This window comes from Euwallacea fornicatus, chromosome 1, assembly GCF_040115645.1.
Source record: "Euwallacea fornicatus isolate EFF26 chromosome 1, ASM4011564v1, whole genome shotgun sequence".
NCBI classification, from domain to species: domain Eukaryota; kingdom Metazoa; phylum Arthropoda; class Insecta; order Coleoptera; family Curculionidae; genus Euwallacea; species Euwallacea fornicatus.
Genome location: NC_089541.1, coordinates 3,503,259 through 3,522,397, shown reverse-complemented (window position 1 = coordinate 3,522,397; position 19,139 = coordinate 3,503,259). Strand labels below are relative to the sequence as shown.

Sequence of the window (19,139 nt, the reverse complement as noted above, 5' to 3'; positions counted from 1 at the left end):
GAAAGTAGCTTTGGAAAATCAAAGTGGTTAAAAAGTATCTCCAGAAACTGTACGAATACGCGTAAGAACAAATGGTTTTAATGTTTGGGTATCCAGAAAAAAAGTTATGGCTTAATGCCAAAAATAAGAACTTTAGAAAGTAATTCGCATCGGAGATGATTTTAAAATCGGAAAACTGTTGGATGGCCGACAAATAATATGAAGGAAACCCAACAAAGAACTGAAGACGCAAAAAAGCAATTTACGTCCTACTGTGAAACACAATGACGGATAAGCAATACATTTCCACTAAAGAAGTTGGGATATTAGTGTTCATTGATGGAACAATGGACATAATGGTTTATTTAAACATCTTAAAAAATAATTTGTTGAAAATTGCCACTGATACGAGAATTCAAAGGAGTTTTAAGTATTATCAAGATAATAATCTCAAACCCATCGCGATAATTGTTAAAGAATGGATGTTCTATAACTATCCAAAAATTCTAAAAACCACTGCGCAATCTCCGGATCTTATTCCAATTGAGAATGTATGGCAACAGTTGGATTTTTAAATAAGACAACATCTAATAACAAATAAAAATGAGCTAAAAAAGTTTTAACGGAGGAGTAGAGCAAAATTGACCTTAATTCAATTAAAAAAATTGTTTTGTTTGTGTGTAAACGGCATCAAGTCGTTATAGGCAATCAAAGAGCAATCAAACAAAAAATATTAATATTTCTTCATAACTGGTTTATTGTTTGTTAACGTGTTCGAAAATGTTTGTGATACCAAGAATGTGTTGCTCTTTCTTCTTTTATCATCTTTTGTCATTTTTGGCTTTCTTTAAGAGATTGCATCCAGCGAGATGCTTCTAGCATGCCTTTTCAAAATGAATTATTCATGAGGTACTGTTATAGATTGATCTTTGGGGTAACAGCTGTTCTACGAGTATGTACAAGGGGAGTGTTAAGAGAATTGCGAACTATTTATTGAAAAATGAAAATAAAAAGAAATATTATGGTCAGCGTTATGTGAAGGTCCCTTCGCTTGTAGAGTTGGTTAGTGACATCAAAGGATCTTGGTAACAAGGCTCTTACAGTTGCTCCAGGTTTGAAAAAAGTTAAGTCTATTGTGAATTTTGCACTCCGTTTATGATCCAGTTAAGAAGGACTAACAAGCTTTTTACATATCTGATTATCTGAACGTTCTGCTTGTCACAACCAACACTTCACCTTTTCTGCAAGAATTCAGGTTTATTCTTACAATGGGACACACAAACCCGTAGTCCCACGTGTGCTCTGTACATTCGTCTCATTTTGTTCATTGGTTGAAATAGTAATTGTTAAGAGTTTAAACAATACAGTTTACATCAGGGCTTGCAGGTTAAATCCTAATTGATATAATTTTCATTGAGTTAATAAAAAAAACAACAAATGGATACCATAAACGTTCAAAAACAAATCCTTCATCAAGGTTCGTAATTGAACATATGGTTCTGGTCTGCTTACCTTCTAGGTAGCTGACATGAGATGCTCACTTCAACTAGGGTTTCAGATGTATCTCAAAATAATTTAAGGGTGGATCCACCACCGCACGGGGAAACTTAAAGTGAAATGTCGCATGAATGTGACGTATACTATTCTAGTTCTAACAGTAGGAGAGTTTGCTCAAAGACCTATGACGACGGCTTAGTACCTTAGATATCCTACGAGTGCCATATTTGTAATATCTCTGACTATGTAAAATAATTTCGATGGTAATGGAGAAATTAATTAATGCTCTTCTCCGATTTCGTTGCTTCCACGGGAATTTTCTTGCTAGAAAAATTTCTAGGAGTCTGAAACATTTACCCTTAAAATCTGACCTTCCTATAATTTTGTTTTAAGTAAGAAAATTGTTGGTATCATATTGACACCATAATATTTTTTATGAATGTCGAAACCTGACTTAATTCATTATGGGAGAAATAGGATTTAGTACAATTTCTGTCACAAAAACTGATACTTTATTTCGCAAAATTCTTCTAGCGGCGTAGCTGAATCTTATTTGACAGACTTTTTCCAAATATTTTTGTACCTAATCTATGAATTTGTAGACGTAGAAGTGGTTCTCTCGATAATAACGTGCTTCCATAATCCAAAATTTCAGAGATTCATTTCATACAGTACAAAACTAGCTGTATGTTGTTCAGTGAAAATAGTATAGAATTATCGGGAAAAAATATAGTTATCTGCATTTTTGACACCAAAAGATGAAATTTCTCTAAAATTTTGTCATATCAATGTTTGGAAAACCAGTGGAGTACAAGACTATTTTGCACAAAAAAATAAAGTAGAATTTAAGGTGTTTCGATATCAACGATATTTGGCTCTGAAGTACAAGTAAAATACAACTTTTGTAGGCGCAAGTCAAAAATTGAATTAGACAACTTTAATTTTTTGGTGTAAAAAATTCTGTGGATTATATAACGTGAAAATTTTAGACTCAGAAAATCAAAATTCTCCGATTCGATTTCTGAGCTGTTCATACCTACGCTGTTCGTATTTGAACAGTGGACTCAAACATCGATTAAATCGGAGCACCTCAACTTTTACTTATTTATTTTACTTTAAACAATATGGGAAATATTTAATGAACCTAACAAGAGATACAATTTGAAAGAGTGTAGCATTATAAGGGAATAAACACGCGAATTTCTAAGAAAATTTATTTATTGCTTTAAGTTTATTTTTTCGTTTACTGGTTTATATACTTCCATATTTTCTGATTAATTTTATTCGGACATCTTCAGAAGTTGCTCCCAGTTTACTGGTTAGTAATATATTTCTTTTCAGTAAATTTAAACCTATCCGGTAACACAAACTGATAGGGTTTCTCGCCCCTCTCGACAACCCAAACGGTTCCATTGGGAGCCAGTTCGATTACTTGGAGTGCCCCTTCAGCGCATTGTTCCAGCCTGGAATGTTGGTATTTCCCAAGTTTGAACAAACGTACAGAACAAGTACGACAAAACTATTAAAACTTTGTAAATAAGTACATTTCGAATTTGAAGGAAACTACAGCGCTATATTTCAAGGTATCAAGAAGTATCCCAACCAGTCGCGTAGAGTTGGCAAAAACAGAATTACTTTAACTATCTATTAACACCACATGGAAAAAGAGATCAGTAATTTCAATAATTGCGAAACCCATAGAATAAATGTCATAATCAGTGGTGTATAGTCGTTACAGAACCTCGAAAATCTCGACATACACGCCCCTAGCTTATTCGTATTAATTATGTACTCTTTCTAGATAAAATTACGATTTTATTAACGACACAGAACTTGTAACTACATATTTTGATTCCAAGTAAAATCCATTAAAATTTGTCTTAGTACGTCCCTGTTTTACAACTAATTGGGGAGTCAATATGAATGTTTACAATTCCGGCTTTAAATCATAGAAAGGGATCCCAGTTAACGGCATTTGGTATTTCTAAATAACAAAGAGTTTTTTAATTAGAAATTATGATTTGAAAATATATTGACCTCAACTAAAATCCGTCAAAATATTGTCTGCTATGTCGGCTATACGTTTCAACTCTATTGGAGCGGCAATATCAGTGTTTACAGTACCCGCTTTGGGTCACAGGAAACGATTACAGCCCGTAGTGTACCAAGTTTCTAAATAAAAAATCGGTGCTTTTGAATAAAGGATGATATGAAACTATTTTGACTTCAAAATAAAATCCATCAAAGTTTTACTTGGTATGTTCCTCTTTTCGCACCAACTGGAGTGCCAAGTTCAATGTCCACGGCATTGCTCTTATTTGATAGAAAAATTTGGCAATAAGTAGCATTCTATCTTTCTAACTAAAAATATGGTTTACTTCAATGAAGAATAATTTTAAAAAAATACACCTCAACGTTTTGCCTAGTACGCTTCCAACCTAGCATGAGTTAGCATGCTAACGTCAGTAGACCAATGTCTTTGGGGTATCAAAGACGATTGCAGCCAGTCGCATATTGACATTCTAAATAAAAATATAACGTTCTTAAAGAAAGAACGATTAGAAACTATTTTGGTTTCAAATGAAACTAATAAATATTTTGATGATTTAGGATATAAATAGGAAAGTGCAGCAGTCAATAGCGTAGGTGGTAGCGTCCTCTATATAGGGGGTAACAAATCGTCATGCAAATATTTCAGGGAGCGGTAGTACTCGATAAAATAAGAAGAATATACTTATAGTATATCCACAGTCAAAAACGAACCATTTTTGATATACGTGGTGACAAAGTTCGTTTTTTTTTTCATATTTTGCTATTTTGTTTCGTATGCTTAGAGAGAACCTTGTATATAAAAAATGGTGCGTTTTTGACTATGGGTATATTAGTATTTTCTTCTTATATTGCCGAGTACTACCACCTCCTGAAATATTTGCCTGATAATCTGTTACAATCTCTAGATCGTTTCTGTTTTAATCCCAATCAAGGCGCTAACTAATGTGCTTGTATCGAAACTTCCTCCCTTCACAAGAATAAATGAAGGGCCGCAGCCCTCTTCCATAAACAGAAATTACATAAACACTTTCAAATTAAACAACGAAACAATAAAATATACTGATCTACTACTCAATATTTCTTACGTTTGAAAAGGACCAGAAGCCTCGTACTTGCTCATGTGTTCCTCATAGGATGCTTCCAAATTACGCCTCGACACTTTTTTTAGCAAATTCGTGAAAGTGACCCCTGGACATAGGGCCACTACCTTGACCTTACTCCTCTCGAAATGGGCCTTAGTACCCCATGCAATGGTCAAACCATGCACAGCAAATTTCGTCGAATTGTAAATGGGAATGCTACCCTTTGCTTTCAACCCTGTAGTCGAGCAGAGATTCATTATCACGGCGTGGTTACCGGATCGATTGGTCTGGAGGTACTTTTCGAAGCCGACGAGCATACCATTGATAGTTCCTTTCTAGAGAGGGGGATGTCATTAAAGAAGGTAACCAAAACTTAAGGTTTATGTGGTCGTCAAATCGTTCTACAATTCAACGCAGTAACTTGATGGAATACAGGAACGGTTTGCGTCACTCGATATTGACAAACGAGGGAGGTTAGAAATTCTCCTAATAATATCACATTAACCTCACTTCTTTTAACGGCATCAAGGGATTGTTTTATAACTCGGAACACGCTATAACACGTACCAAGTTAATGTCTATTTCATTGTTCCGCTGATTACCATCCAGATTTCCTGCATTATTAACCAGTATATCTATCTGCTCGAAAACTTCTATAGTTCTAATGAAGGCCGCTGCAAACAAAAGTTAATTTAAACCTTTTAGGTGTCAGTTAATAGTTGCCTGATACCCTCAAATTTGTCAATATCTCGCACATCGGTTTCGACAAATATTGCCTTGTTTGCTCCGAAAGAGCTTTCAAGCTCCTGCATTGCTGTTTTTCCTAAATTAGAATTCAAATCTGCCAACGTTACTCCCTGAGGGGCAAATCATTAAAATTTTAAAGAAAATTCAATATCAACCTCACCCTTGCCCCATTCCTCAGTAATTCTTTGGCTATTGCCAGTCCAATTCCTTCTACTCCACCTGTAATTAAAGCCACTTTATTTCTCACGGGGAAAGAAGCCATCCTTCAACTATCTCAACTACATCTGAACTAACATAATATGTTTATGTAATGAACTTTTTGCTTCGTTAGCGAAAAATGATAACAAACTTTTGTTCCATTACACATCACCTTATCTTATAATTCATGCCGATAGGAAATTTAATTGTTTTTGCTGAAAGAAGATTGTTTTAAGCCATGATATGTGCTGGATCAGTGGAAGTCAAATTCGGTCGAAGCCGACCGAATTGGTCACAGCTCCCTAATGATCTAACAATGACTTATTATCACGTTTCTGGTGGGATTATTTGCCCTTTGATTTGGAAGTTTTCGTGTGGATACGTGATGGAAGTAAAACAGAGGTAATCCTTTGATTTGAAATTGAACGTAAATAAGGAGGAGAGAATGTAAACATATAGGTTTGCCAGAGAATACTGTTTTAATTTAAATATCTTTGCTGGAAAAACTATGACTGAAATGGGTAACAAAAAAACACATTATTGCAAGCAGGGTATATTTCTTAGCGAAGAATCAGCTATTTCGTTTGAACGAAGGCCCGTTTCCGGGCTGTTTCTTTTCATTGTCTTCGACGTTTCAAAATTTAACAGAAAACGAAAACCGCAAAAGACCAATCATCTAAAGAGCCACCCCATCGCAACAACATATTGACAAATGTGATTGTTTGCCAAACACGGACGGAGACCGATAAATCAAATCACGTTTTATAAGATACACACAGAAGTGCTTATAATCGATCCATTAGTAAGACGATGAAAATAAACAAAATAAAGGATATTGAAATCGCCGCTCAACTATCACTTTGCCGCACCGAATTAATCAGTTTGAAAACAACGCGGTGCGTGGAAACATGAAGGATGATGGGGAAAAAATTGAGGGAATCCGCGCCAACCTACGGAAAAGGTGTTTGTCCATGGCGGAAACAGTCCATAACGGGTGTGAGCGAGTTTTTGACGAATATTTCTGCTGGCCCGAAACGGAAGCTGGGAAATTGGCCAGTCAAAGTTGCTCTAATAAATTCGTAAAATCTACGAAGGTAAGTACAACTTACATATAATATTCCCATTAGCAGGTGCGCCCCTGATTTATACCTGCAGACCTGATCAATCCAGTGGCAAAGCAACGAGCACATTTAGTACAAACTAAAATGGATTTTTTAATATGTTCTGAATAGGTCAAAAACCTCCCAGTTGCGAATCTAGCTTTTGCAAATGGATTTTGAAAATTGTAAAAATTCCAAAAAACCTGCTTCAAAATTGCGTATTAAAATGAAGGACGTAGGAAATATCTAAAATCGCAATTAATCTTGCTAAAACGAATTAGGTATACATGGAAGTCTTATAGACTGATGATGGCCTTCTCTTCTTTACGTATTTCCGATCAATGGCGGATTTTTTAAATTCATTGGCATGTCTCAGTTTTTTGAGTGGATTTTAGAACTTCGGTTTTGATAAATAAAATTGCAAATAAAATTTATAGCTTCGCAACCCGCCCCACCTGTATGTTTGTGATTTTCGTTAATGGGGTTACTTTGCATTAACATTACGCAGGGATCCCGCTAAAAATGCAATAACATCTATAAAACTGCGCTACATCTTAAAGAAATAGATAATGGGGTTTCTTGAGTCGCTTCTCTCGCTATTTGTACTGTTACGATTTTGGCAGGCGAGTTTTGAAAAGCTTAGCTTTGACAATCAAAATGCTTAGCTTCAAATAATGCCTTGAAATCAAAGGCATAAGGGCGCTATGTATAGTTAGAGGAGGTTTTGCTAACATTGCACGAGTTAGAAAATTCCAACAGCTTTCTAGGTCTTTGCTACTGAAAAGTGGATTTTGGATACTCGGGAAAAGTTTGAAAATACAGCTGAGTAAAAAATTGCGCACAAATCGGGGGCGTTTAGATGAACTTCTTAGGGGTGTAATGAAATGTACAAAAACTGAGTACATGTCACAAAATTGATATTGGTTACTCACCTCCTTCATTTTTATGACAAAAAAATGCGGTAAATTTCAATATTTTGCGTTGTTTTACTTGGAGGTATCAAAATTAGGGGGGTAGACTCTCCACATAAACCAAGTTTGAAACAAAATTTTTAAAAAATCGGTACAATCAGCACTATATTATTAAAATCAAAGAAGTAGAGACATATCATTGTTAACCAAGCTTTTTTTTTCAAAAACAGGTATAACGCATTATATAATAAAAAGAAATATGAGTTTCTAAAGTGAATATATAAATTTCGGCATTTGCAGATTTGTTTTGAACAACCAATGTCACAAAAGAACTTTACAAGTCAGGAATGGATTATAAAATTTTACAAAATTATATAGTGATATAACAAAATACGTCGATAATTAAGGATAAATCTTTTTGCCACGGTTCTGATTTCCACGAGTTTAAATTCTACTCTTTTGTATATAAAGTTGAATTTCAAAATTTGTTATGAAGCAGATGGTGTAGAGATTTTCCAAATTTTAGTTTTTAATAGAAGACTCTACAGATTTAAATGAAGGTTGTAGGAAATTCTTTTCGAACGAGTCAATGTGGGATCACAATGTTAAAAATAATTGTGCTTTTCTCTGCATGAGGCGCCTTTACAACTCCATTGGTACGATTGTACCCCGTTGTTTATTCCGCACATATACAAAGGGGGAAAAAGTTTTGAACATCATGCTTTTATGAAGTGACAAAAATTTCAAAATTCTGTAAAAGCATCTTCAAGTTTCAAATCAGTGGCGTATAGATTTTTCTTCGGCAAGTTGCAGTGAAATTTATGTTTCGATAAATGTACATTCAAAGTTCTTTAATCATATTCACTATACCCCCTGACCTAAGAAAGAGGCTTTTGAAAACTTCAAAAATCAAATACACAAAAACCGTTTTTTTGAACTTGACATTTTAAGGTCAGGAACGGTAAGATTTTCTGAGGTTAATCAAGGCGGATTTCCCGTTGCTACGTTCTTGATGGTCATTTCTAGAGCATACATGATAATAAATCCAGTCGCGTGGAGCATTATTTTTCTTCAAATTATTATGAAAATTTCCACTTTAGCATAACAATCTTTGAATTTCAAACCTACCATACAGGGTGGGAAAAATTCGTAAAATATTACAAAAAGTATATGTATGTGGTAAAGAGCTTGAGTACCAGTAAGCTTAAACTCTTTTTACATGTATTGCATAATATGGATAATGTCACATGATTGTTTTTCAAAACTATACTCAAATCACTACCGAAAATAAATTCTCGTTCATAATTCTAGGAAAATATATAATTAAAGATTGAATTTTGGTTGTAGCAAATAAACAATTTAAACTGATTATACTTCGACTTACACTGAAAAAATTAACAATGACCTATTGAAAAATAAAATAGAATTACATGGGTATTAACGTGTTACTCAATTAAATAACCATGTACTTTATCTTCAAAACGTCATACGAAGGTTTTGGCCTTAATTTTTTATCGACTTTCATGTTTTATATATGTATATATATAAGTTGATCATTTTTAGGACGGATTTGCTACAAAACAATGCCTGGACAATGGGACTTGGTTGGTATTATACGAGAATGACCACTGGACCAATTTAACTCAATGCGGAAACGTGAATTTTTACGATTTGGAAGCCATGGAAAAAATGAACACCACCATTAAAACACGAAATACATGGTTAAAATACGTTCGATACTTCACTTTTACGGGATACGGAGTATCCCTCATCTCTCTAGTCACAGCTTTCGCCTTGTTCGTAGCTTTAAAGCAAGTTTGCAAACGTTTCTTATTCTTAAAAAAAAATCTAAAGAACTCTCGATTTCAGAAAGTTGCATTGCGAACGGAACAAACTCCACATGAACGTATTCGCTTCGTATATATTAAGGGCCGCAGTTTATCTCATCAAAGAGTCATTGTTTCATAATGGAATCGCCTTGGCAGGCGACATCACCTTCACTGAGAATGGGAAAATTTACCAAATAAATTACGTATGTATGTTAATGCATTATAGTGGTCAATCACCCAAAGTTTTCAATTTTTGGCACTTGAGAAAATTTGAAATTAGACTATAAATACTGCTCTATGACGCAAGTGTGATGAGGTAAATGCGGATTTTTGATTTAAATAAACTGTTAAGTTGTATGATTTTCAGATATTCTCAAGGTGGTTTCTTGGTGCCTTTTTAAAAGATACTAAAATGATCCACAAAGAGAATTATTTATGTTGTCTATCAAACAATGTAAATAACCGAAATTTACTGTAAAATTACTACAATCTTAGTCGAGGAATTTAACCTTTTTAGACCTGGACCTGCAAGATGTTTGTAAGCATCCACTGTTACTGCGTATTATCCAATTTTATCTTCCTGTTGATGGAAGGACTGTACTTGCATAATCTTATATTCTTGAATTTGTTCTCCGAGAGCCATGGAACAAACACTTATTGTATATTAGGATGGTGTATGTATATAAACATCATGTCTGGAAATGATCAATTTATTAAGTGAATAATTTATAGCGCTTCCATTTTTCTTCGTTATCCCCTGGATGATTCTAAGACTCATTTTTGAGGATACAGGATGTTGGACCAGAAAAGATGACCAATACATTCATTTATTGATAGACGTACCCAGTTATGTTACAGTTTTGGTCTGATGATACCCAATTGCAGTTATGCAGTAACAACACAAAAGCTCTCTTTTTACAGATAAATCTGGCGCTTTTCAAGATCATTGTGAAAGTTTTGGTCATGAAACTGCAATTTACTTCCACTTTCACGCATCAAAGAAGAATGAAATATGTCAAGTTAGTATAAGAAACATTAATACTTTTTATTACGCTATTTGATTAACCCTTTATAGAAAACTAATGAAATCAACCCTTATTTTAATACCGCTCTATGGAGTTCCCTTTGTTTTCTCTGTGATCCTCAGCCTCTACATAAATATAACACAGAGCGAAAATATAATTTTGGAATTGGTCTGGATATTGGCCGATCAAACTTTTATGTCATTTCTGGTAAGTATGAATGATTATCCTTAAATATCTAATTATTTAGTACTTCGTTTTTATTTTTTCAGGGTCTGTTTGCAGCTTTGGTATATTGTCTTCTCAACAGTGACGTACATAAGGAAATTATAAGGAAGTATACCGCAGTAGTGGACCAAACTGATAAGGAATTTAGGCGAAGCAGAACCATTTCTAGTAACACTCAACAATATTTTCTCCACAACCAGGATGACGCCTTGGAAAATTTAAAACTTTTCGGCATAGTCGATGATGATTCTGCGAAGAATAAGGGTCTAAATGGGCATTCGATAATGTAGCTATATAGTTTTTTTTATAAAAAAACTGGTGTGGTGTAAATGGATGTGTTGATTTAAGTCTTTGTGATGATTGTTTTAAATTTGACAAATTAGTGGATTCCATTATTTTCGATAATATTAAAGATCTCTGAAGGAAATTTGTTGTACATAATAATTTATTTGATATTTTTTCTTTATTATTAAATTTATCTATAATAAAATGTTTTATTTGGGAAATGAATGTAAAACTAAAGAGAAATTGAAGGAAAAATGGTCGACTACTCTTATCTGAAATATTATGGTTTTGAATATTCGGAATTTACTCATAGAATGCATGTTAAATGAAAAAAACATGTATAATGGTGATAATAACAGCTTTAATCCCAGTTGAGGTGATATTAAAAACCTTCAAAATACCATGAAATTTAATGTGTTTCTGGGTGTTTTTCTTTCTGAAATTCTACACACTTTGAAGTGCGAAGCAGTCGAATTTATCAAGTATACCGCAAAAAATAATTGAATATTAATATTATTAATGTCGTCATTCTAGTCACATGACTGAAATGTTATGTGAATCCCTAATTTTTACCATGAAACGTGCGTTTTAGGTGATTAACATATATGTATATTAATTAATCTCTTTATTATGATAAAAGCTAGTTTTTGTCCCATTTACAGCGATTTTTTAAACTCACACTGATATACATTTTGTAGGTTTTTAGTTCCAATGGCGAGTCCAAGCATAAACCGTTGGAAATTATACCACATAAAACTTCTCTAAATGTAAAAAAAAGGGTTTACTCCAGTGCTTTAATTCTTTTGTTCTATCAATATTCATTTGAGACGAAATATTATTTGAATTATGTGAGCACTAAGAACAACGTTGCCAGTTTGAATTGAAGTGCCAAACAGCACAAATTTTCCATCCTAACCTAACTTACTTTCTTCAAACATAAATTTACATAAACAAATAAATAATTAACAGTTTTAATTTAATAAACTATTCAAATGTGAATTACTACGAATTCAACCCGAAGAACTCATTAAATCATTTTAACTATTAAACTAATTCAATTGCAAATCGTTAGATAAAAGGCGGACCCTGCAATTCTCGGATCTCTAATTTCACATTATCCTAAACTAAATGGCAAATACAAAGACCCAGAATACCAGAAAAAAGGTCCAGGTTGGTTTAAAATACCCATAGTTCGTATAGTCTCTATTAATAAGCTTCACATTATCATTCAAATATTTTACTTACTAATATAAGATAATTTACAATAAAATTTAATTTATTGTGTATTAACCCAAAGGTGTCCATGGTAATATGTGAACCAGAGGAAAAGAAACACCGTTCTGGTGTCAATGCCTTACAGTTTGATCCCCAGTTAGATCGACTTTATTCAGCTGGAAGAGACTCTATAGTCCGGGCACATGAACATGAAAGGTTTGTTCACAGCATGGAACATCACACTGATTGGGTTCATGACATTGTTTTGTGTTGTGGAGGAAGACATTGTAAGTTTTCATATACTTCCCTAAAAATATCAAAAACATATAATCTTTTGTAGTGATATCAGCCAGTTCAGACACTACAGTCAAAGTCTGGAATGCTTACAAGGGCTTCTGCATGTCTACTCTTCGAACTCATAAAGACTATGTTAGGGCTTTGGCTTATGCCAAAGACAGAGAACAGGTAGCTTCTGCTGGTTTTGATAAATCCATTTATTTATGGGACATTAACACTTTAACTGCATTAACAGCATCCAATAATACTGTCACTAGTAAGTAGTAATAAAATCAAGGTGTAATCAATTATCATTGAAATTTAAATTTTAAGCATCCAGTCTTGTTGGGAGTAAAGAGTCTATATACAGCTTAGCAATGAATCCCCCAGGAAGTGTAATTGTTAGTGGGTCTACTGAGAAAGTTTTAAGGCTCTGGGACCCGCGAACATGTGTTAAGTTATGTAAATTAAAAGGTAATAAGCTGAAAATTTGAATAAAACTTATTATAACTACTTAATTCGTAAATGTCAGGGCATACAGAAACAGTGAAAGCTCTGGTGGTGTCGAGGGATGGTTCTCAATGCATTTCAGGCAGTTGTGATGGCTCTATTAAAGTATGGAACATAGGGCAGCAGAGGTAGTAAAATCGGACAAGTTATCATTTTATTCTGATCGATTTTCATGGGTTAGATGCATTCAAACTATATTGGTCCATGCCGACTCGGTTTGGGCTTTACTAGCCACAGAAAACTTCACTTATGTAATTTCAGGAGGACGAGACAAAAAGGTATAAAAGAGTGGGTAACTATATTAGGCGTTTAGGGACGAATATGCATCATCAGTACTTCATAAAATAAATAAATGTCCGACATGGGACGGTTTTTTCTATTCTAAGTTCTTGGAAATTTACTATTACTTTTATGCCAAAAATTTGTTAAATTTATACCATGAATCAAAATGAAATTATCTCGAATTTGACATGATCACTGCCAGGGAAGGCGCTGGTGTCTGCCCACAATCATAAAATAAGGACATAAGCATTAATATTAAAAGCCAATGTAAAAAATACGTGAACTCCAAAATACGCATTAAACTAATTACATAAATATGATAACGCGTATCCCAACCATTGGCGATGTTAAGCAACAAAAGTCAATCTGGTCGTAGAATAAATAAATTTTTATGGGTTGCCTGGTGGGGATATTCTGTAAAAATGCAGTCGATGCAAAAATATGTTCTAGGTAATAATGACCGATCTTAAAAACATCCAAAACACTATATTAGTGTGCACCGAAGACGCCCCAATTTTAAAAATGTGTTTCACTGCGGATCAGCAGGGAATTTGGGTAAATTTAGTAGAGCTTTTATGACAACATTTAAACCCAAAAAATCACCAGGTCTCAACATCAAATTCTACAATTCGATGTTGGAAGTTACCCAACGAGAAAAACTTCAAGGAGGACGTTCCTATGCCTTCACAACCAATTTCAGTTATTCCCGGAGATGCTGGTATAATAAAAGCCACAGTACTCAATGATAAAAGACATGTATTGACCAAAGATACCAGCGGAACTGTGGCTTTATTCGATATTCTTCGTGTATGTTATTGTATATTTATTGATTTATTAAAAAAAAAATATTTTTAGGCCAAAAAAATAGAGACTTTGGGGCAAGTTAATTACCAAAATGAAATTAACACTCGAAATAATGAAAAACTCATGTATGTTCCTAATTGGTTTAACACAGATCTTAAAACTGGGGTATGCACCGCATTGTAAATAAAAATCTGTAAGTTATAAGAAGGTTTTTTAGATGTTAACAATTCATTTAGGACAAGACGAAGTTGACTGCTTTGGCGCTTGGGTTTCAGTTAAAGATGCAGGAATTAGAGATCATGCAGAGCCTGACCAAAAAGTAAATTACGGAAAGTTGCTTTTACAAGCCTTATTTGAGCACTGGAGAGGAGTACAGTCTGACCAGGAGGGGAAAATTTACTTTACAGTCCCCAAACACACTCCATTAATATTAAGGTTCAATCATGTCTTTGGTCTAGAAAACAATGGTGTTTTTTTTCCTTTAAATTTGTAGTGAAATTGGGGGACGCACTCTCTATCGGGTATTAGTGGGTGACACTGGGGGCGACACTGAGAATGCACTTTTAAATGAAACAGTCCCAAACTGGGTGGTTACTAATATCGAAGACAATTGCACCAATAAATTTAATAAGATTCAGTTCTATCTTAAACCTCATTCAAGTGTTCCTGCTAATTTACTGAAACAGGATAGACTGAAAAAAGTGAGTTCAAAAGAAAAAATGATAACAACTGGTAAAATTATGTTAAAACTTACGAATCTAATTAGTTAATTTAAAGCCAAAACTCTATTTTATTTTTTAGCCTGATAGACTTGTAGCCAATGATTTCATTCAGTGCCGAAAGGTGGCTGAACACGTCTTAGAGAAGCTTTTGGGAGAGGGTACAGTTACTTCACCTGGGGCTGAAGGTGATTCTCAGGCGCAAACCAGCACTGGCTACACTGTGGATCAAATAAAGCTGATTTGTTCAGATCAGGTAGGTTAAAACGAGCCTAAAATTCCTAAGAATTAAAAGACTTACGTCCAAAAGTATCTATATATAATGGAGATATTTCGCTAAGATATGATAATTTCTTGATTTCCTCAAGTTTCTTTTACTTTTTAATCTTACATTTATTACAGTGAGAGAATATACTTGATTTTTCCTTAATTAGTCAAGTCATTAAAAGTGTGGCTTCCCTGTATTCCATACAATAAATTCTCTAATAAATTTTTATTCTTGTTAAATTTTATGCAATTATTTTTTCAGCCAGTGGATCTTTCCATGGACCTTCGCACCATAAGGTACTATATGTGGAAGTACACAACAGATTTAGTATTATATTATAAAATTGTTAGTAAATAGATAAAATATTGTAGTTTTAGTGCGAATATTATCGTATTATCTATTATATGTATAAAATTGATTTGTATCTATGTTATGTGTGTTATGCAAGGTGAAATGACTGTGCAATGTTTGACCAAAAATTCCTGAACTAAAAACAAGGCGTTCTAGGTAAACTTACCTATATCCGGTATTAGTTCGTTTTGCCGCTACAAGGCACCAAAATCCTTAAATAATTTTTTTCGAAATAATTGCTAAACGGTTTTTTCAGTTTTCACTTGTGATGGAATTAAAAATTACTACATAAATTGGTGTGTTTAGACGTTAAATGGATCTTCTTTTTATTACGTGGAAGTATTAAAAATGTAGCGTGGTTGGTAAATAAATATTTGTATTTTTGTTATGCCCTGTAGGAATTATTCTCATTTTTTCTCTGCTACAAGCTGAATTTATTTTAAAGCTTATCTGTTGTAAAATTCCCGCTAGCCATTTCGCTATAAAAATTATTTACGATACCTTGCAATTTATTATTGTTTAGCCGGAACAAAAACGAGACAACGATTTTAATTGTAAATAACTACCAACTTAGTATAATTCTTCTAACAAAAGGTCAAAAGGATAACCGTTTTCCAGAATATACAAATAAATTCTTTTCAAAAAATTAATCTGTACTTTGGATATCGAGTTGGGCTTATTTTTGATATAATCTGCAGCGTTAAAAATTCTTTGCACCAATTCACCTTCTGTGACGATGGGGGAAAGCATACATTTTTATTTAAGAACTCCCTACAGGAAAAAGACTAGAATCATTAAGTCAAGGGATCTCATTGCCTAATTTACGGGTGCATCGTTACCTTTTTTGATGTATGTGTTGGGATATGTTTAATTTTTGAATCTACCAACGTTTATACTCATATGAAGTAGCGTCTCATCGTGCATAAACAATATTTCATCGCGAAGTTGTTAAGGAACATCCTTCAATAAATCGAGTAAAGTGGTTTGCAAGAATAGTAAATATTTATGTCCATTTAACCGATTTGTTATTACAACTTCCAATAATAAAAATTTCAATTATACCCGCACAAACGTTAATTTTAAGATCATGCTGGAAATGTTTCTCTCTGATTTCAAGAAAATTTTCATCACTATACACATATTTGCTATATATTTTTGCACTTCCCGATTTAATGCACACAAAGTCATCCATAAATAAAAGCTTTTTACAAAAAATAGTATATAATATTCTCATTGTTTCAAAGAAACAGTAAAACGTCGGCCGATTTTCAGGGTTTATATTCAAAACGTTTTGCATGTGTTGCACGTGATACGGATGGAGCAACTGCTCTCGCAACATATTATTAGTGATATTTTTGGAAAAAGCCAATTCGAACCCCAAGCGTCTACCGCCTGATTTGGGATTATCTTCATTTCTGTTTAAAATTATCTTCTCAACTTCCACAGTTCCAATTGTAGGTAGACATCTGCCATTAACATTATTTGGATTAAAACTACTCTATCTAAATTAAAATTGCTACTATTTGGAAAAAAACTCTGTACCCTAAGTTGCTTTCCAACACTCGCGAAAGTTTGGTAGAACGGAATTCTGCAACATACAAAAAAAAATTAATATTACATAATTATTGAAAAAAATAAATATTAATTTCTGTAACAAATTTAATATCAAATTCCTGTAAAAAATTTAATATTGATTCCTGTAAAAGATTCAATATTAATTCCTATAAATAATTCAATATCAATTCCTGAAAAATATTCAATATTAATTCTTGTAAAAGACTTAACATTAGTTCCTGTGAAAAATTCAACATGAATTCCTGTAAAAGATTCAATATTATTTCCTGTAAGAAACTCAATATTAGATCCTGAAAAAAATCAATATTAATTCCCAAAATAAAATCTTTGAAACACTTAGGGTAACAAATAATTTTTTACTTGAACCAGAGAGGTACCGAGAGGAGATCTGAAACAAAAAAAAATTATGTTCAAAATAGCTCAAGATGCGATAATATTTTTCAGTCATGTTCAAAGGTCTTAAATAATTTTTAGAAGAGCCAAAATTGCAAATAGTTTCGATTATCAATTAAAATTCTGATAACATTGTTCTCACTGACATGACAAAACTTAACTGTGAACCACAAAAAGCAACAATTTGAATTCACCTCCGAGCATCAAAAGCGTGAGCTAGAATCACATCAGCAACATCCATTTTCACTCACTAAGTCATGGATATACCAACGGCGTACCTCACGAGTCTTAAGAACAAAAGAAAACCCAATTACCCTTATTATTTATGGAGCGCGAATGACGAACATCCTGCTCATCGCCGCACTAACATTCAAGTGAATCATCTACGAAGTGATATTGGTACCAAGACTTACAAAAAATAAAAAATCTGCCTTTGTAAAGGTACAGCTGAGCGGTGTTGAAAACGATACATTATAGGAAATAACATGTGATGTTTCGAGATTTAGTAAAATGGGGGAAAAATGGCGAATTTAAGGCACCAGTTTCATTATTTAAAAATACCCGGACGGAATAAAAAATTCATTTCTCATTGCAAAGAGAACTTGATGGAAAATGAAATTTGGGATTTTTCCAGAACAATACTAATTTAAAATTTCATATGGTATTAAAGACATCAAGTTAAAAATCATGATAATACAGATACAATGGATAAATTTAATTTTTTTTATGAACAATAGGTACAAACATCGTATCGAAAACCAACAATGGCATTCTTTCTCCATCAATCAGATTCTTCTAAGAGTGTTGTTATGAGAAATTTATCGTCGATTTATTGGGGAAGTGCGGCATGGGTTCCGGAAACAATAAGCGTTTTTTTTCAATCAAATATTTGAACCAACCGATTTCCATTAAAAACGATGGCGTCAGAGAAATAGTCTGGTTTTAATTTTTCAGAACCGGCTCAAGCAGTTAATTCAAATTTCCGTTCTACTTTTCGCAGCCAAAAAATATATTAATGCATTTATTTTTTATTTAACTTGGGTTAATTTCACAAAAACTATTATTTGTTAATCAATTATTTTTTTATAATTTAATTACTTACATTAATGAATTCCCCTATAGTATCGACTATTGTAAAAAAAAAGTACATTGTACCATCTGACACGTCAATATCACCCTCGTCTCTTACGAATATATGTGTCCCAAAATTTTAATTAAGACGTTAAAATGCTACCCCTTGCAGCATATTAATATATAAAGGTCTCAATTAAAAAACGATTAAACTTTTCTCGATATTGTAACACTTCAAAAAATTCACTGTGTATGCAGTGTGGCAATTTTAACTGGAATAAATCTACATAGCATTTGATTTTTAGCAAAAATTGCTTAAACGCGTCAATTTTTATTTCACCCGATACATCTTTTGGTAGTATTCTGATGTTAAAAATATCAACCTCTTAGTTAGGGTGACAGTTACCCTTAAAAGTTTAAATGGACAAGGGGTTTAAGTGATACATCCTTTTAAAGATCTTTTCAACCTGACTTTATCTGACACAGACACTTATTACACATACTTATTGTTTTTGATCATAGAGCAAAATAAAAAAAATGGAAAGAATTAAATTATTATGTCCTTTAACTTAGCAACTGTCAGAAATGTTGACCACTGATTTCTTGGCGCAGCCCTAAATGCTAATGAAACTCATCTCTCACAATTTCTAAAATATTTGCAGTAATTTGCCTAATTTCTCGTCTTATACATTTTTTGAGTTCATCGATATCATATTTTCATATTGTAAACCTTCGACTTCAGGTA

General features: G+C 33.3%; 3 protein-coding genes across 4 annotated transcripts; 2 read left to right on the top strand and 1 right to left on the bottom strand.

Annotated features, from left to right (window-relative positions):
- Window positions 1-2,676: 2,676 nt before the first annotated feature.
- Window positions 2,677-5,907, bottom strand: LOC136343606 (15-hydroxyprostaglandin dehydrogenase [NAD(+)]-like). The gene is made up of 5 exons (XM_066290445.1): window positions 5,518-5,907; window positions 5,341-5,467; window positions 5,178-5,284; window positions 4,614-4,945; window positions 2,677-2,939 (listed from the first exon to the last, which is right to left on the bottom strand). The coding sequence occupies exons 1-5, from the start codon at window positions 5,617-5,619 to the stop codon at window positions 2,789-2,791; spliced, it is 819 nt and encodes a 272-aa protein (XP_066146542.1). The 5' UTR covers window positions 5,620-5,907; the 3' UTR covers window positions 2,677-2,788.
- Window positions 5,908-6,336: 429 nt separating this feature from the next.
- On the top strand, window positions 6,337-11,135 carry LOC136343549 (glucagon-like peptide 2 receptor). Of its 2 annotated transcripts, none has more exons than XM_066290342.1 (8): window positions 6,337-6,649; window positions 9,130-9,381; window positions 9,440-9,598; window positions 9,913-10,069; window positions 10,128-10,258; window positions 10,317-10,414; window positions 10,471-10,627; window positions 10,690-11,135. In XM_066290342.1, exons 1-8 carry the CDS (start codon window positions 6,464-6,466, stop codon window positions 10,933-10,935), a joined length of 1,386 nt encoding a protein of 461 aa, XP_066146439.1. In that variant the 5' UTR covers window positions 6,337-6,463; the 3' UTR covers window positions 10,936-11,135. The 2 variants fall into 2 exon arrangements, with proteins under 2 accessions (XP_066146439.1, XP_066146430.1); XM_066290333.1 differs by having other exon boundaries at window positions 6,373-6,649; window positions 9,130-9,377; window positions 9,436-9,598.
- A 693-nt stretch (window positions 11,136-11,828) lies between these two features.
- LOC136343924 (WD repeat-containing protein 48 homolog) lies at window positions 11,829-15,743 on the top strand. Its single transcript, XM_066290938.1, has 13 exons — window positions 11,829-12,100; window positions 12,228-12,432; window positions 12,486-12,698; window positions 12,755-12,895; window positions 12,954-13,059; window positions 13,113-13,209; window positions 13,664-13,768; window positions 13,820-14,020; window positions 14,069-14,182; window positions 14,235-14,452; window positions 14,511-14,718; window positions 14,819-14,992; window positions 15,266-15,743. The coding sequence occupies exons 1-13, from the start codon at window positions 12,059-12,061 to the stop codon at window positions 15,359-15,361; spliced, it is 1,920 nt and encodes a 639-aa protein (XP_066147035.1). The 5' UTR covers window positions 11,829-12,058; the 3' UTR covers window positions 15,362-15,743.
- Window positions 15,744-19,139: the final 3,396 nt, after the last annotated feature.

Excerpts from the sequence above, each read along its gene's own strand:
- LOC136343606 (XM_066290445.1), bottom strand. The coding sequence starts at position 5,619 with ATGGCTTCTTTCCCCGTGAGAAATAAAGTGGCTTTAATTACAGGTGGA. Across the intron at positions 5,285-5,340 it reads AGATATTGACAAATTTGAGG|CGGCCTTCATTAGAACTATA; the intron begins GTATCAGGCAAC and ends TTTTGTTTGCAG. Across the intron at positions 4,946-5,177 it reads ATGAAATAGACATTAACTTG|AAAGGAACTATCAATGGTAT; the intron begins GTACGTGTTATA and ends CCCCCTCTCTAG.
- LOC136343549 (XM_066290342.1), top strand. The coding sequence starts at position 6,464 with ATGAAGGATGATGGGGAAAAAATTGAGGGAATCCGCGCCAACCTACGG. Across the intron at positions 9,599-9,912 it reads AAATTTACCAAATAAATTAC|ACCTGGACCTGCAAGATGTT; the intron begins GTATGTATGTTA and ends TAACCTTTTTAG. Across the intron at positions 10,070-10,127 it reads TTATTGTATATTAGGATGGT|CGCTTCCATTTTTCTTCGTT; the intron begins GTATGTATATAA and ends AATAATTTATAG.
- LOC136343924 (XM_066290938.1), top strand. The coding sequence starts at position 12,059 with ATGGCAAATACAAAGACCCAGAATACCAGAAAAAAGGTCCAG. Across the intron at positions 12,433-12,485 it reads GTGTTGTGGAGGAAGACATT|TGATATCAGCCAGTTCAGAC; the intron begins GTAAGTTTTCAT and ends AATCTTTTGTAG. Across the intron at positions 13,060-13,112 it reads TGGAACATAGGGCAGCAGAG|ATGCATTCAAACTATATTGG; the intron begins GTAGTAAAATCG and ends TTCATGGGTTAG.